Source organism: Onychomys torridus, chromosome 3 (assembly GCF_903995425.1).
Source record: "Onychomys torridus chromosome 3, mOncTor1.1, whole genome shotgun sequence".
NCBI lineage: Eukaryota > Metazoa > Chordata > Mammalia > Rodentia > Cricetidae > Onychomys > Onychomys torridus.
The window spans coordinates 136,426,789-136,444,463 of record NC_050445.1 but is presented as its reverse complement, the minus strand read 5'-3'; the positions used below and the strand labels follow the sequence as shown (position 1 = coordinate 136,444,463).

General features: G+C 50.1%; 1 protein-coding gene across 6 annotated transcripts in view; it reads left to right on the top strand.

Moving 5' to 3' along the window:
* The window catches only part of Iqsec3 (IQ motif and Sec7 domain ArfGEF 3), a 91,822-nt gene that overhangs the window by 30,034 nt on the left and 44,113 nt on the right, over nt 1-17,675 (top strand). For 5 of the 6 annotated variants that reach the window (XR_004944484.1, XR_004944485.1, XR_004944483.1 and 2 more), the window contains exon 3: nt 13,742-14,012. The exons of the other annotated variant lie outside the window; for it this stretch is intronic. Coding sequence is in view for 2 of the 5 variants with exons in the window: in XM_036181014.1 (XP_036036907.1) it covers nt 13,742-14,012 (271 nt within the window). In the remaining 3 variants the exon portion in view is untranslated. The remainder of the gene's footprint in view (nt 1-13,741; nt 14,013-17,675) is intronic. 6 annotated transcript variants of the gene reach the window in all.

The window sequence follows — 17,675 nt, the reverse complement described above, 5'->3', positions numbered from 1 at the left end:
ATTACTTGAAACCTTTAATCCCCCTGGGCCTCAGTTTCCTCATCTGTTTAGTAAGGGAGGGTCTGTCTAGGAAGTAGCATTTACAGGTAATATCACTGATCTCCAAGTTACACAGTGAGGCAGAGCAAGCAGGTGATCCCTCCCTGCTGTGGGTGAGTGGACAGTGAGGCAGAGGAGTCACAGTCAGTCATAGAATAAATACCAACACCTGGATTTGAACTTGGGGCCTTGAACTCCCAAGACTTAACCATTTTCATATTTATTTCAGTGAATTCACATTCAATTCAATCCAATGATTATATAATTGTACCCCCCTTCACTCCTTGGGAAACAATGAGGAATATAAAAAGGCATGCATACACACACACACACACACACACACACACACACACACACACACACACGGAAAGGCATTGCTACTCAGATATCCTCAAGAGGAGGCCACTGGGAAAAGGCAAGACTGAAGAAGAGGCAGGGGAGGTGGGACCCACAGAGGGACAAGTAGTCAGGGTCCTTAAATTCAAGGCTTAGAAAGAAGTGGGGGTTTCCTGAGGCTGCCCAGGCTGGAGGAGGGGAGACAAAATGGAAGGGCCAAGTGTACTCTGGTTCGAATGGACTCTGCCACATGTCCGGGGGCATAAGACACACAAGGCTCACTTGGATCCTTGAGAAGCCTTTGCCCCCGTCTAGCAGGGCATTAGGATGACACTAAAGAGAAATCAGCCCCTCAGGGACTTAGGAAGAAAAGCCTGGGAGACACAAGAGGAGGAAAGAGGAGGAGAGTTCAGGGAGACACACAGGAGGGACACACAGAGGACCCTGCTGGACGACAGAAGACCCGGCTCCTTCCTGGCACTGTTCAGTCAGCAGAGGAGCAGGAGTGGGCCTCCCACTTCAGCAGCCATCTCAGCCCCCTGAACATTGTGCTGGTAATGTGGGAGCACAGGGCTCCTTTGGGAAGGGTGAGCGGGGAAGCTGAGGCCCAGTTAAGGCCGGACTCTGTCCCTGCCTCCCTCCTACCCTCACACTCTTCTGTGTTCTGTTACATGGCTCCTCTAGAGCACCATATCCAGCAGCATCAGGAAGGAGTTCAGTGCCCCTGTCAAGGGTGAGGGCTGTCTTCAAGACTTGGAGCAGATGCCAGGAAAGCCCTTCTCTTAGTCCCCAGAAGGTTTGCTGGGTCTTTTCTAGAAGTTCAGGCAATAGGCTTAGAGATTGGAAGAGCTGGGGAGAAGGGCAAGAGGTGGGAGGCTCTCGGGAATGTTCCAGGAGGGCCTGTAGGCCTTGCCCTTTCTGCAACAGCGGTCAGTGGCCTGCCTCCAGATTTCAGCTATGCTCCTGACCTTCCCCACCCATCTGTCTGGTTTACAGTTTCCTATGGTCTGTTCTGTCTATTGGCCTATGTCGACAGCTTCTTGGGTCCTTTTGGAGCACTGCTGAACAACTCACTTGTTAGTGGGTCTGACTGTTGCTGGTTTCTGGGAAAACTCCAAACTAAGACATATTTTCTCCCACTAGACTCCCAACATCTGTGCCTGACTCTGTCACTGACCCCTGCACAGCCCTTTGGTCCCTTTCTGAGGACCAGGCATCCCACCCCCACAGACAATATACTAAACTTCCTGAGAGTCCATCAAGAAGATGGTGTCAAGGTCAATGGCCAGGCTGAGAGCCTAGCACAGGGTGAGCAGGCTAAAGCCTCTGAGCTACCCCTAAAATCCTTAGCCAAACTCATTTCCTATTGGCTCTGTCAGCCTCCAGAAGGCTTTTGGGGATAAACCAACTGGTCTCTACAGAAGACTCTGAAAATCCAAAACCAGTGTAAGATCTTTTAGCCAATTCTGGAAGCTCCTCATCGTCTTCCTCTGCTTTCCAGCTGAGGTCAAGGTCAACACAAATTTGTAGCATATCATTTCCCCTCCCCCACCCCACCCACCCCTGACCCCACTTCTTATTGCAGGGCTAAGTCAGGGCCCCACCTGTTTCTTAATCCCTGAGCTCTTCTCCTAGGAGATGCAGGAGCAGTTTACCTATCTGCCCAGCTGTGTTAGCCTGAGGCCAGCACTCTAGACAGAAAGCCACAGGGGTCTGGAGGGACCCCGCTGGCTCCCAAATAAGTAGAGAAGCCCAGTCACAGGAAAGGGAGAAGAACAGCCTGCCTAGGTCCCCAGGGAAGCAGCTGGTAGCTGTGCCAGGAATGACTCTCTAGACCTGGAGTAGGCCAGTGGTGCTTGTTAGAGAGGGAAGACCTGAAAATGAGTAAATCTGCGAACTTGTCTGTGAAGGGGAGGCCAGGGACAGGCACCAGGCAGCCAGGGGCAAAGGAGCAGTTGTGGACTGTGAGATGAAGTGGCAGTTTTACAGCAGACACCAACGACACTGACGTCCCCACAGCTCAGGCAAACAGCCTGGGCCTGCCAGCCAGGGAAGTGAACCTGGGGAGCTAGAGGAGCCCCAACTCAGCTTTGCTGTGGCCAGGCAGGAAACAGCAGCTTTGTGCCAGGCTCTCCCCCTCCTCCCGCCCCCTGCTGGGGACCTGGTCCTGGCCCCTCCTTACCTCCTCCTCACTACTGTGATGACAGGGCTGTGCTCAGGGAACTGAATAAGCTTGTAATTGCAGCTACGGGGCCCAGTGACATTCAGAACAATGGATGACCCAAGAGTTGGCCAGGCCCCTCCCAGCAGCTCTCAGAATTGCAGCCCGCTTCACTCCGTGGGTGGTAATGGGACTAGATGAGGGCGATTGGCTTCCATTAGAGTAATGGAAGGTGGGTTGCAGGAGAGGCAGACAGCAGAGGAAGCCCAGCAGGAGGGAGAGGGACTCACAGCTGGGGAGCCGGGAGCCCCAACATCCTGAGAGGAGTGCCTGCCCCTTCCCCATCGCCTCACCCTTATTCTGGGCAGTCATCCCTGCAGACCCGCATCTGTAAGACAGATGTGATCTAAAAGTGCAGACAAGGACTCTAGGTGTCTTGGCAAAAGGGCCATGGCTAGTGAAATCTGGTAGCTGAGCCAGTCCAACTCCAAGGCCTAACCTTGCCCCTGGATGCTGACGTGGGGGTTTTTTCCCCCTAGAGCTCCAGGAAAATCCTTTTAGCCATTTCATTTGATCTGAAGTAACATATATTTCCTTTTGGAAGTCTAGTGAATTCAGAAGTAAAAAGAGAAAAATGAAAATGCTATCCAATAATGCAGTGTTAACTACTGATAATATTTGAGGGGACAACCTTCCACTGTTTGGTTTCTCTGTGCCTTGGGTTTTTACATTTTCCCACCATTAAAAAAAGAAGAAGACAAAGAAAGAATCTGTCGCCTGCATTCTCACCGGTGTGTACCTTTATAGTGTCCAGGGCCTCCAGTCCTAACCAGGCTCCCCAGGTCCCATCATACATGACTTGGGTCATGACTCACAAACCATACCTGATAACTAGCTGACCAGTGATGCATAGAGCAGGTCCTGGAGATCTGCAGGATGCTGAACCAGGCAGGATCTTTCTGGAAGGACAATCAGGGAGATCCTGCAATGGCCTGGGGAAACCCCTAATCCATCCTTCACCCAGCTGGCTGTAATGGGCCTGAAACAGATCAATGGACCAGCTTGTGTTTACTAGGCAATTACAGTTTCCACATGCCTGTTCTGTTAGTCACTGAGCCCTGTCAGAGGCCTCCTGAAACCCATCCCACCCACTGAGTTAGACCAGCCAAAGGGTCATCCAGGTCACACTGCTGGAGCATCTTCTCATGAACCCATTCAAGGTACATGAGGCATCCCCCTAGCCTGTGAGGCAGGCCCCTGGCCCTAAGAGGCAGTGCATAGCAGAAGAGGCCAAGAACAATGCTTATCTCCTTCAGGGGCCCTGTGGCTAGGTGGCAGAACACATTGGGAGCCCCCGAGCCTGTGAAAATCCTTCAGTGTCCTACCCTGACATGGCACAGCTGACGCCTAGTCCTCAGGTAGGGGCTGAAACCTCCCACTGTGGGATGTGAGACAGAGTGGCCCCTGCAGAGCACGGGGATTGAACTGGGAAGTCTGCTCCAGTCTGCTCCTCACTGGGGCTTCTGCGCACCCTAGAGAGGGCATTCCTCTGGGCCTGCGAGCTACAAGAAAGGGTCAGAAGCACCAGGTCTTGGAGGTGAAGAAATCTGACCCAAAGTCCTATGTGGCCTCTCCCTTTTGGTCCCATCAAAAGCCCGGTCATGAGCTTCCAGAACAGAATGAACGGTGCCCTGGGAGTACCTTACTGTTCCCACGGTGCTCAACATAGTCGTCTGGGTTTTCTAGTGAAGCTGTTTAAATTTTATTTACCCAAACTGACTTGTGCGGATCCTCAGGATGTTCTTTTTGGGGTCCTGTAAGCACCGCCCTCTCCTCAAAGGCCTGAAGATTTTCTAACCCACAATTTCTTGAGCTTTATTTTATTTCCCTTCTGAAAGGCCCTCTTACTAGTTCATTTAACCTATCACCAGCCCATAAAAAATTAATTTATAATTTCCACAATGGCACTTTATGTCAGACAAAAAGAATAAAAAATTGTTATGTTTTGTTTTTTAATCAAACCAAGAGTGGGCAAAAAGAAAATAAAAACAAGAAATAATCTATAGCAAGACTGATTTAACCGTATCAGGCATTCTGAAAGACATTATTACCTTTTTAGAGGCTTGAGATGCCTTAAGATAGGAGGCTTCTGGAGATTTCTTTTGGAATAACTTAAAGGGAAAACAGTAGATGTGGTGATGGCACCTGCCTGTAATTCCAACATACCAGAGCCTCTGGCAAGGACAGCAATTGTTCAAGGCCAACCTGGGCTGCATAGGAAGATCATGTCAAATAAATAATAAAAAAGAGACAGTTGTTGAGGAAGGGACCAAGAAGGCAGCATGTGTGGCTGCCCTTAGTAGGAAGAGGAGCCGAAGGAGTGACGAGAATGTGTCCACTGATGTAAAAGTACAGGACAGGAAGGGTCGGGGACTCTACCCCAAGTACCTCTCCATGTATTTTCCAGCTGATGTACAATTGAGGTCCCCAGAAGCCCAGAACTTTTGCCAACACAGTAAGAAAGGGAACATCCTTTCTCCATGTCTGTTTCTCAAATCTGACTTGAGGGATACACAGTCAAACCCAGCCTGTGTCCTTGACTTGGACACTCTTTCACTCCAGATCCAAGGAGTGTGATTGGAAGAGGGCTGAGCAGGTTGGCCGTCACCTTTTCCCCTCACATGAAGTGCCTGGACACATCTTTAGCTACTCGGCATTTAAGTGGCCACCTAAGTACCCTCCCTACTGACCTTGGGAATGAATTCTGTGTCCCCTCAGAGAAGATAGGCCAGGAGGGTAGAAGCTGGCCCTGCCAAAGCTTGAAAGGCTTAGGGAGTCAGTCAGAGCTCCTTGGTCCCCTGGGGAACTATCTTACCAAACATACTCGTAAGAGATTCATTGATCTTATTGGCATAGTTGGCTAATTCATGATGGGCAAATCATCTTAATGAGCAAGATCCTGTTCATCTATTACTGAAAACATGAGTCCCCTTTCCTCTCCAGGGACTAAAGGATGATCCCCAGAGAGTTTTGGTGCCTTCCAAAGGCAAGGAAGTAGTGAAGTGCTCCACAGGAGAAGATGGATGCTGGGAGACTTTATGACAGCGTGGTGTGGAGCGGGGACAGTGCCAACTAGAGTAGTTCAAATCCAAGCTCAAGTCAAGCCTGGTGCCTACAAACTTCAACCTTGGTTAAGAGACTTCATGCTTCTCACCCTCACTGGTGTGAGGCAGGGATAGCAATCGCTCTCATCTTTGGATGTATGGGGGGCATGAAATATGATGATGAGTTGGGAAGATGCCTGGCATGTCCTAAGAACCCAATGAACTCACTGAATGCTAGCTGCTTGAAAGCTGGACTTTCTAGGAATAGCTTGATGGTAGAACATTTATTTACCTAGCACACATGAGGCCCTGGCTTCCCCTCCACCACACACACACACACACACACACACACACACACACACACACACACACACGGCAGGGGACACTTAGGGAGAGAGAGAGGAAAAGAAGGAGAGAGGGAGGGAAGTAAGATTCTTTTTAAATGACTGAGAAGTATTTAGATCAACAACATGGAGTGGGACCCATGGAAGACGGGTGGGAACCCATGATCTTACATGTTGCTTATGCTCACTGTGTGAGAAAACCAACTTAAAGGATGAAGGGTATTTGTTCGGTTTCAGACCATGGTCATGTGGCTCCACTGTTTCTGAGCCCTGGGAGTACCACATGTCACGGAGGGAGCGTGTGATGGTGGAAGCTCCTTACTTCACAGCAGCCAGGAAGGAGGGAAAATGGAAGCCGAGATGGGCTGACAGGGAAGGAAGAGAAAAAAGAAAGGGAGCAAGGGCTGGGAGATCACCATCCATCCCTCTAAAGAGCACACCCAGTGCTCTAGCTTCCTCTCACCAGACCGCCTGTCCTAAACATTCCTCCACTTCCTAGAGAGCCACAGATTAGCAACCAACACCTGGTCTGGGGAGTATTTCAGGTCCAAATCATAACATTCACTCTGCTGGACCTTCAGAGAGAGGTCCTCTTTTAGGCTTGGCAGGTAACGGGCTCACAGGGAGGAAACCTCATCCAGGTCTGTTCTCTCCTGTGACTAGTGGAGTACTGGCTGAGAAGAGTCCAACATTCAAGACAGACTCTGAATGGAGGGACTAAATTGAGGCATAGACCATAAAAGGAAATGTCCCAGATGGACGCCAGGCAATCAGAGCAACAGATTGGTGTGTTTTCTAGACATCAGGCAGGACACGGAGAGGTTAAACCAGACCCGGGATGTCACCATGGAGGCTGGGATGATACAGCCAGCCAGACATTGTGTCAGTAAAGTCTCCTTGTCAGCCTGTCTGCTCCTCTGAAATGGGAAATCAATTTACTCTCGAGTGAAGGGTTTATGGTTCAGTCCTGCCCCACAGCTGCTGAGCAAGCTGGCATCTCCAAGGCTTCCTCCCAGAGTCAATATGTAGTGGAGAGGTTCTGAACAATGCTCATTGTCTCAAGTTGCTGCAGCGCCTGGCATCCCTTCCCGCTGGGACTGAGGGAAATAGTGGAGCCAGTCTAGTATCGGAGCTTGTGTTTTTCACTGGAGCAAGAAAGACCAGGCTGGATACCAAAAAAGCCTTGCAGGAAGAAAACTTAAAAGGAACTCCAGGAACCCAGTGGGGAGTCTAGCCCCATAGTTACTCTACTGGTGGGTGATCCTGCCATATCCAACTCTCCTGCAGTCATTACCCTGTTGCCATAACAACCATGGTACCTGATAGAAACTCTTCAGGAAGGACAGATTTGGTTTTGCTCATGGTTTCCGAGGGTTTTCAGGCCATTGTGGAGGGGATAATATAGCTGAGCAACTCAGCTCTCCATGGTGGAAGCTTGTGGTAGGGACTGTCCAAATTATGGTGAGGTAGGGAGGGTAAACAGGGACAGAGAACAACTTCTCTCTGAGCAGCCCTAGGGAGCTGGTGGAGAAAGGCTGTCACCACCAGGGGAGCTGTGGCAGTCCCTGAAACGGAGGAGCTCTCCCCAGACCTAGCTTCCAGCTTGAGTCATGGTGATCAAGGAGCTATGGGCCAGGTGAACTTGTATTAAATGCTCTAGGGGAGACATAGGAGGGATTCTGCACAGGGGTGTGGGGTGTGGTGGTGTGAGGGTTGGGAGTGTGAACAGGGATGGAAGATTATGGCCTCTGGTGGTGCACAAGGCACAAGAACCAGAAAGCCAGCCTCTCCTTCCTTCCAGATAGTGAGGCATCTTGTCTAAAACACTGCTGCATGGTGAGGAAACAGAGTTCAGTAAGGGAGGGTGATGTCCTAGTGCCAGGGAACACAGAAGGAAGAGAGAGAGCAGCCCTGGCTTTGTCTGCCCACCGTGGGTAGGATTTCCAGCCTATTCCGTGACTTGGTTCTTGTCTGTCACTAACGCTGGCCTTCCCTTTAATCTCAGCCCTTCCCTGGTCCCATCTGGGGCCTGAAAAGACACTTGGCTTCCTACACTCATTCTGACCATCTAAAGCAACTCTATTGATTCAAAGAAAGGAGGAAAAAGATGTGTTTTAGCAAAGGATAAAAAACCCTGAGGGGATGTGAAGCACAGTGTTAGCTTTTGTCTAGAAAATGCTTTGTTTCTTTGTCCCAGAAGAGCTTTGAGAATGAGTGGCAGAGTCAGGAGTAATCTAGTGTGGGTGGCCAGGTCCTCAGGAGGAGCCACAGCATGAGGGAGGAGGCCTCCAGCCTTCAAAACCCTTCCAGTGAGGTCTCTGTAATTACTGTTACAGCTGCAGAGGTAGAAAAATATCTCACGTCTTGTCCTTCGAGAGACCACCATCTTGAGATCTGCACACTTCCTCAGCACCTTATTCCAACAGTGCGCCGGGCTGCAGGGCAAGCCAGCCTCTGGCCAGGAAGAAGTGGTCCTCTCTCCAAACAAAGCTCCCATCTTCTCTCTTGGTTTTCAGTTGTCCCTGTTCCCTCCAGTTCCTGAAACTGCTAAGTGTGACCTACCAAGGTCCACTAAGGAGCCTAACGGGGGCACTCCCTTCCTGAGTCAGCACCCTGGTAGAGCTATATAGACACAGTCTGCTCCCCTATAGAAGGCTTACCTGTGAGGGCACTCCATCTTCAACTCCTCAGTTCACAGCCCCACTTTTCAGATGAGAGAACGAGGCACAGAAACATTAAGTATCTGGCTACTCAGGTGCAAAAGCAGGGGCCTTAACCCTCTCAAGCTCTCTAACCTTGGAATAAGCTTTCTATCAGCCCTGGAGATAGTGACAAGTCTCTGCAAAGCTGTATGGTACTTCTTCTCCAAACATCTTCTCTGTGTCCCTAGAGATACCTGCCGCCCTTGGCACAGAAATTCCTCCATGATCATTGCTCTGAATAAGTGTTCTTATCTGGGTACATGCATGAAGTCCCTATAGCACTGATGTGATGGTAAAACGTGGTAGATGTGAGAGGATAAGCATTTTCTTAGATAGAGAACCTGGAGATTTTAGTAAAGGCTCTTGGAAATGATCTATAGGTTTGAGAAGAGAAGACAGGGATAATCCTAACCATTAAGGAAAGAGGAGAAGGAGCAAGCTGGGCCTCCACTGTGAGTTTGTCAGCATCCTCTGATCTCCATGTGTCAACTTTTTGCTGCAGTTGGGTGATCTCTATGGAAAAGAGATGAGGGACACAGCAGAGGCCAAGCCCAAAGGGCAAAAAGCCCACCAGTCTTGGACAATTCTGCCATAAACATTGAGTGGGGCGGTTAAAAGACCCTGAAATCTGTCCCAACAGTCACAATGGGCTTTTATAACCCTGTATCTCTATGGAAGAGAGATGAGGGACACAGTAGAGGCCAAGCCCTAGGGCAAAAAGCCCACCAGTCTTGGACAATTCTGCCATAAACATTGAGTGGGGCAGTTAAAAGATCCTAAAATCTGCCCCAGCAGTCACAATGGGCTTTTATACCCCTGTTTTACTGGTCATGTGGGCATTCCTGGGGAGGATGTGACTTGGGGACAGATAGTTCTCTATTGCTCACATAGTTCATGGTAGGGTGATAGCACCCAGAAACAAAGAGAACCTCCCACAGCACTCTTCAGCAAATATGCAAGAATATTTCCTCAGGGGACAATTAGAGTGGCACATACTGAAGCACACTCCAGTGTCTCCACCCTTGGAAGAGTAGTAAAGATGAAGCAATATTTATCTACCCACGTGTCCATTCATCCATCCATTAACATTCATTAGACACATCTAATGAGCCAGCCCAATGTAATAAGTACCTGTGATTTAAAAGGGGTGCATGGAAGTCTGGTGGAGAATAGAGACACATTGATGTATAATTCGAATGTCATTGCTAAAAGAGAATCAAGTGTCAAAACTTACCCGCCTAGAGGTAAGAAACAGGATATAGGAGGAGGATCAGCTCTTCCCGCAGTCACCCAAGGAGTCCTCAAAGAGTTCACAAGAGAGAGGAAGGTGTGGGTGGGAAGGTAGAGAGAGAAGGTCCTGTGAGATGCACGGTGCTCTGAGAGGGCTCAGCAGACTTGGTGACAGTGTGGAAGGAATGGAGAGGTCATCCAGTGGGGGTGACTGGGAATGGACTTCTTCCTCCAGCCCTGGAATCTTTGAGGGGTTCTGGGCAGAGGATTGGCAGCAAAACATCTGCCTTTCAGGAAGGTGGCTCTGATAATAGACACAGAGGGCATGATGGAGAAATCACAAGAAGCCCAGGAAGACTTACATATGCTGTTATATGCCAGGATCAGGCATGCACAGCAGGTGTCTAGGGATCCTCAAACTACAGGCCAGTTTCCCAGCTGAGTGGCCTTCATCACATGTGATGTCTAGTTCCAACATGTGGGTCATCTTCTGTTGGTCATGTGTGATGTTCCTCTAAGCAACTGCCTGGTCCTCAGTCTCTCAAAGACCTTCACTTTATATATATAATGTACTCTCAGTCTTTGCTGGTGCCCTGGGCCATGCATACATATGGGCCTAATGTCACATAGGCACTGTCAAAGCTTTCTCAGAGCCCTTCTTTTCGGTACCACCCCCATTCTACTTTTTGCAAGAACCTGGTGAACAGTTCCACTCACATGCTAGTATTGTCCCAGGCAAGTGCATTGTCCCTGGGCTCAAGGGAGCTGAGATCACCTAGACACCTTCTAGACTCTCAGAGATGAGACCGTAATGAAGATACTTTGTTTGCGGAACGAATGAATGATTCCCATTTACAGAATGCCAGTTAAGGCTAGGCTGCCTAGAACCTGACCCATTAAGGAGATGCGGAAACACAGCTATGTCCTGGAAGTAGCATCACTCTGGATGCAAGTACAGGGCTGGGCACCAAAGATCACGGGCTCCTGGTTGGAGTAGGCAGTCCTCCATCTGCAGTAGTGTAACAGGATAGTTATAGAATGAAAAATTCCAGCATTTAAAAAAATCTGTCTAAACATGGCATAGAGCCCATTCTGTTGATGCTTAGACACAAAATTTAAGGTTCTGAGCATGTAGGACTCTTCTGCTCCCTGACCAAGGCTCTAAATCACAGATTTACGCAAAGCACTCTGGACAATGCCTATCCAGGGAAGGTCACATTGTCATGGGTACAACCAAGGAGCCTACATGGAGGCAGTGAGCACAGAGAAGCCAACAATCCCATAGGTCATAACGCTCAAAACCAGGACCACTTCTCCATGCACAGAACAGGGGTCAGATGAACCTCAAGGAAGCCAGTCCACCTGGGGGCTGACAGAGACCATGTGTTATATGGAGAACCTTGTTTTGTGAAGGTCGGCAGAAGATGAAATGGAAGAAATACCTTCTAGTTCAGAATATTTCACGCTGTGTGGGTCTGGCTCAAAAACAAACCATTCTCTCTATTTATTAAGGCCCTGGTGTATGCCAGGCACTGGATATATGCTTTATCTGTTCCTTGTGGCAACCTTGGAAGGTACTTACCCTTTCTATAGATGAACAGATAGAGCTACCAAGGTCACATAGTGAGGAAGAGAGCAGAATTATAACCCATACTTCCTGACAGGGAAGCCATAATTGTCTCCTTCCACTCTCTGATCTTGACCATTAGGGAGAGCAGTTCGGGGGGCTCATGGCCACTTCCCATCATGCTGCTTGTAGGTGAGTCCAAGGGAAGGAAGGCAAAGCCAAGCCCTACCCACCACCCCACATTGTCATTGGCAGAGCACAGCCACCAAAGGGTAATAACTCCATGAAGCCTCTTGCCAGGCACACGTCTGCAAAGAAAGCAAATGGCTCCATAGCCCTGAGCTGTCTTCAGTCCCCCAGAGCCTCGGACACTTTGGGGATGAGGTATCCTTGGGTGTCTGGGCGAGACTGAAGCAATGACAGACTGGAGAAAGGATGGGAGGGAGTGCTCCTGCCCAGTCCTGGGGGGAAGGTGTCTTATTTTGGGGAGAGGGCCATTTCCATACATTTGGGAGGGGAAAGAAAGATCAATGCCTTAGCATGAGAAGTTGAATTTAGATAGTAAAAAGAACTTCCTGGTGTCTGCAGTGAGAAAACATGTACGATGTCTAGAGGGCTACATCCTTGAAGCTCGTCTGGTGGCCACACAGGAAGTGCTAGAGCAGAGTGCTGTGCTGTAGAGTGAGGCTTCTTGAGGCCGAGACACGCCCATGAGCTCTTCTTCATCTGTGGGGAGGAGGGAAGGCTGGGGCAACGGGTGGAGATGAGGCCAAAAGGATTCTTCACCCCACCTCTGGGGTTTGGGACCCTATAAGGAGTATCTCTGTTCCCTAGGGTTAGGGAAAACACAGAAGAGGCCTTCTAACACAGAGTGGAGTACCTTTTGGAATGGGGCAGTCTTGGAAGAACTAAATCCTAAGGTTTCCTAGCTTTCCAGTGCCAGAGATACCTACCTCGCTGGCCCCATGCTCCTCCTCTGTAAAAATAGGAAAGGCCTCACTGTGTGGCCCTCAGGTCTCTTCTAATCCTAACCTCTCGTACAGTCTGCCGCACGAGACAGCCCCCAGGTCCTCGGTTCTGTTCATGTCATCTATCAGTGCGTTTATCATCTGTGCAGCTCTCTGTGGGAAAAATAAGAGTCAAACAGGGTCCAGGCCTCTAGGAGGGGACAGTGTAGAAAGAAAAGTTTCCTCAGCACATATCCTGTGCCAAACTCCTTATACACGCAGACTCCTGTGTTCCTCACTGTAACTCACTGAGGTTGTTGGTATTAACCCTGGTTATGCAGATGAGGAAGCCAAGGCTCAGAGGCAAAGCCACATGACCAATGCCAAGCAGTGGTGGGGCCTGAAACTGGAGCCCAGCTGTTAAGTACACCGCTGGGCTCTACTGTGCACACAAGGACTCTCTGAGGATGGCTCTGTGTTCTGAGACAGAGCAGGGTAAGGACATTCATCCAGAGGAGCGCCTTAGAGGAAGGGTTGGCTTAGCCCTGGGCCTTGAAGTAGGGCACAGCTTGGAGGCTGGTGGAGAGAGAAGCAATGCAGGTTACTAATTCCCTGTTGTCTTAGGGTAGGCAAGAGGTAGGCGGTAGCAGCCCAATCTGCTGGGTGGTCCACGGGAGGAAAGCGGAGCTAGAACAGGCGCCTCTCTAAACCCAGCAGTGCATGCGCCCTCCTCCCGACAGGGCCAGCCCCCAAAATGAAGGTCTGGAAGGACTGATGATGGCCACGCCCTCTTCTAGACTCACTAGGGCAGTCTAAAGATACAGCAAGTCCCACTATGCCCCACCCCCACCCCCAAACCAACGGCCATGGAGCCAGACCATTGGCCGCTGCAATGATTAACACAAAATAGTGGTGTCCACAAGCCAAGAGGTTTTAAGATGCGTAGTAACTACTAGACAATTAAGACGCCCGTTTCCAGACTGGGGACAGGTGCCAGGTCATTAAGCAACCAGCTACTAAGAGGGCAGATCCCAGACCTGAGCCCAGTCACTCTTCACCATTCTGCTCCTGTTCTGAGTCTTAGACCCAGGTGCCTCCTCAACCTAGGTGCCCTCCCAAACTCAGGTTTGCCCCTTCTTGGGGCTCTTTCCAACCATAAGAGCCCTTCCCTAGCGGGGGCCCACAAAAAAAAAGAAAAAAAAAAAAAATCGCATTAGTCTCTCTCATTGGAAAGGACTAGAATCAGGCAGGTCAGGCCACATGCACCATCCCCCCCTCCCCCAACCGAGCACCGTTGCCTTCTGTTCACAGTGATGGCTCCTGTGCCCAGGCCGGTGGGGGCATGGAGGACTCCGTGGTGGCAGCAGTGGCAGCCGGCAGACCCAGTGCCCATGCCCCGAAGGCTCAAGCCCAGGAGCTCCAGCAGGAGGAGGAGCGGCCGGGGGCGGGGGGCTCCCCACGGGCTGGCCCCCTCCGCGCGGCCTCCCCCGGCCAGCAGCAGCCTGCCTTGGCGACGGCGCTCTGCTCCCACACCCCTGCTGCCTCCGAGTACGAACTCTCCCTTGACCTAAAGAATAAACAGGTACCCAGGGCCTCCTAGGGGGGCGGGGGATGGTGGCGGTGAAGGGCCCTGCCTTTGGGGGCTGTCCAGGGTGCCAGGGACCTGCAGGCACACTTTCTTTCAATGTTTCTCCCCAGCTGAGCTACCTAGCTGCCCTTCCCTAGAGCCCAGTTCCTCAGGAGGCCATGCTTAACCCCCATCCGGCCTGTACCTGGCAAGGTTCATGCCCTGCACTACAAGGCCTGCAGCTAGTACATCCAGGTGCCCTTTACAAGGTGCAAATCTCAGTCCCTACTTCCACTTTGCTCAGAAGAAACAGCCTTATTTTCATGCTTCCCAAGGGTAAGACCAATTCTAAGGCATGCCCGAGCAAAACAAGGTGCAAAGCCGGTGCCTGTGGATTTCCAAGGTGATCATTTTGAAGGCATTCCGAGCCTCCCTACTGGAAAAGGGACACCTGCTTAGAGGGAGATTTAACTGTTAGTCTGTCAAGAAACAGATTTGAAGCCTGGTGGTGGTGGCACACACCTTCAATCCCAGCACTTGGGAGGCAGATCTCTGTGAGTTCGAGGCCAGCCTGGTCTACAGAGTGAGATCCAGGGCAGGCACCAAAACTACATAGAGAAACCCTGTCTTGCAAAACCAAAAAAAAAAAAAAGAAAAGAAAAGAAAAGAAAAAAAGAAGAGAAAAGAAAGAGATTTGAACTTGGAGAGGTAGATGGGGGATCAAATCCTCACTGTTCCTTCAGGAACGCCCACAAAACCCTCTGGGCACTGCTTTCCTCATTAACAAAGTTGGGAGTTAGTCCTTCAGTTACTACCAATAACCCTGCCAGCTCTGTAATGTGGAGGCCCTAAAGAAGCAGTCTTGGCCTGTGGGCAAGGAAACTCTCAGGAAGCCAGTAGGACCGAGTAAAGCCAAACTAACCTCATTCCTTACAGAGGACATTGATGCCAAGCTCTCATCCTGGTGTGGGACCAGCAATGGGCAATGTGCCTGAGTTTTAGTAAAGCGTTTTTGACAAAATCCTTCATGAGAGCTACATAACAGGGCAGGATTATGTGGATTCGAGCACAACACCAGCAGGTGGGCTTTTCACAAGTAGCATTTGCAAAACAGAAACAAAACCCCACATCTTCAGCATTTTCTGTCTGGTCTGTGTGCAGGGAGAGTGCTGCCCTTGGTTCCGCCCAGTTCCCTGTTTTGAAAAGGCACTGGGTAAAAACATGAAAGTTATGGATACCAAGCCTCATCATGAGATAAGGATGAAGCATGGCAACAAGAACCTTAATAATTGAAGCCAAGATTTGTTTTGTTTTGTTTAATGGGCAGAAAGATGCTTCAAAATAAGTCAGAGAAAATAGGAAGAATTCTAAGATCCTGCTTATAGTCTCACGATGCCCAAAGTGCCCATATTTTGTGTGTTGGATGGGAACAAGGCCCTGGAGCAGGAGCCTGGGGCTTTGGTTGAGTGTAAGCTCATAGACTTGCACTGTTAGTGAGGGAATTGCACAAGTACTCACAGCCTTCAGGCAACCTTCAGAGCAGATTCCATAAAGATACAGCACAATGGGTAGCCAGCCAGCAGTCCATACCTCACACTCCTCAGGATCTTTGGGTCTTCTGCATTCTGGACAGAAAATGAGAACTCTGGAGGTCCTGAAGAAGGAAAACAGAACAGGTTGTAGTCATGTGAAGAAACCATAGACTAGAAAACAAGTTTGAAATACAGAAGGGCTGAGGTGTGGAAAAGAGATACAATGCATTTTCTGTCCTTCCAGGAAAGTACAGGGCACTGATATTTGAAAGCTGCAGGTGGAGAACACTTTAGCTTAAGGATTAAACTGATAGAAGTGTAGCTGCCTGGCCTGTGCACTCCTGGGCTCTTTATTACTGGATGAAGCTCTGGACCAAGACAGTGTGAGCTGGGGGGGGGGGGGGGGGCTTGCTGTGAGCATCCCCGCAACTCTGAGACAGGAACCATCTTTTGTACCTTTCTGCCAGCATCCAGCCAAGAGTCTTGGATGTAGTAAGTACTGAGAGAGTGGGTATTCCTTTTAGTAACTGTGATACCTGAAGCAACAAGCAGAGGGCACCAAGGAGAAAAGACAAGCCTCTTCCCCGCCCCTGAGGAGGGTCTGTGGTCACACCCCATCACCAAACCAGAGAGAACCTCATGGAGCAGGAGCAGTTGGTAATGTGCTAGCTGACTTGGTGGGAAATGGAGAACTATGACAAACTCAGATGGGACTGGTGACCTGTTAGCGTTAAGTCTAATTCCAACAGATAGGTTCGAACTTGTGCCATTCAGCCTGAGGACCAGCCGCCCTCCCCTGAATTCTGTATCTCATTAGACTAACCACAGGTAGGGTAGGCAGGAGGAACAAAGGACAGAGGAGGACTGAGGAGGTCAGGGCAAGGTCATTGAAACATGGCACATTCTTACAACAGACTGAGCTTTCCTTTTCTCTGCTAAAGAGCTGTGTGGCCGTGGGCAAGCTGTTCACCTTCTCTGGGCCTCAGCTACCTCACACATGTCTTTGGGCTTCGCGTGCTTTCCCTTGGCCTCTGTCTCTGAAGTTCTCCCTCCTCCGCACTCTCTTCCCTTGGCCTCTTACTTGCCAGCTAGTTGGAAGTGTTTCCTCACCTCTCTGGGAGCCTCTCTGGCCTTTCCTCATTACCCCCACCTCACCCCCAGCACAGTGCCTGGTATTAAGGCAATGTTCTGTGGTAGAATGCTCACAAAGCTTGTGGGGTTCTAGGCTTGGTCCCCAGCACCACAGTGAGATGAAATTAAACCATGGGGAGGAGTGTCTTAAAATTAATGAAACCCTGTTTATTAATAGAGGAAAAAAAGAACTTGGAAAGTGCCCTCAATGAAACTCATTACTTGTTAGGCCGACTTAAAAACTAATTTAAATGTATGAAAATATCAGAGATGTCAGAAAAATATTCAAAAGAAAAAGAAGATGTTCAGAGAATGAAAAGGAGAGAGGTGACTTTGTGACCAAGAGGGCTGGCGATGAGTGTGAAGCCTAGGCTGGGTCCTAACTAGAACCCTGGGAGAGAGGCTTTAGTATTCTGACCCTGCGGTTACCCGCAATCATAAGGAATCTGGCGGCAGTTCTTAGGCTTGGGGTTGTGGGTAACCGTGGCCTCCCCGTGTCCTCCACCTCCCAGGCTTCTCTGTCAGCCAGTCCAGACCCAGAAGCATTTTTCTGGCTCCTTGTCACCTCATATCATTTCCATCCTCAGCCCTTACTGAGATTGCGTCTAACTTTTCCCCAAACCCCACCCTCTCCACCACCCCACTTGAAGCCAGACTAGCCTGCCTCTTGCCTGCACCTCTGGGTCACCTCCTGCCAACTCCAGCATCAGCTGCTCCTCTCCCACCTGGCTGCCACAGCGTGGCTGAGTCATCCCTGCAAAGTACACTTCTAATCATGCAGCTCTGCTGGAAACCCTTGATGGCTGCCTTTATGTGCAGTACAAAAGCTTCCCTGGCTCCCCTGCCACAGACCCAAGCCCACACCAGGGGCCCTGCTGCTCCTATTCACAGCCCCTGAGTCCCCTGGCCAGCCTTTGCCTCTGGCCCTTCATACACAGTGTTTCCTCCACCAGAAGCACTGAACCTCAGCTGCCTCCACTGTGCCTCTCGGGTGGCCTCAGTTTATGCATAAGAT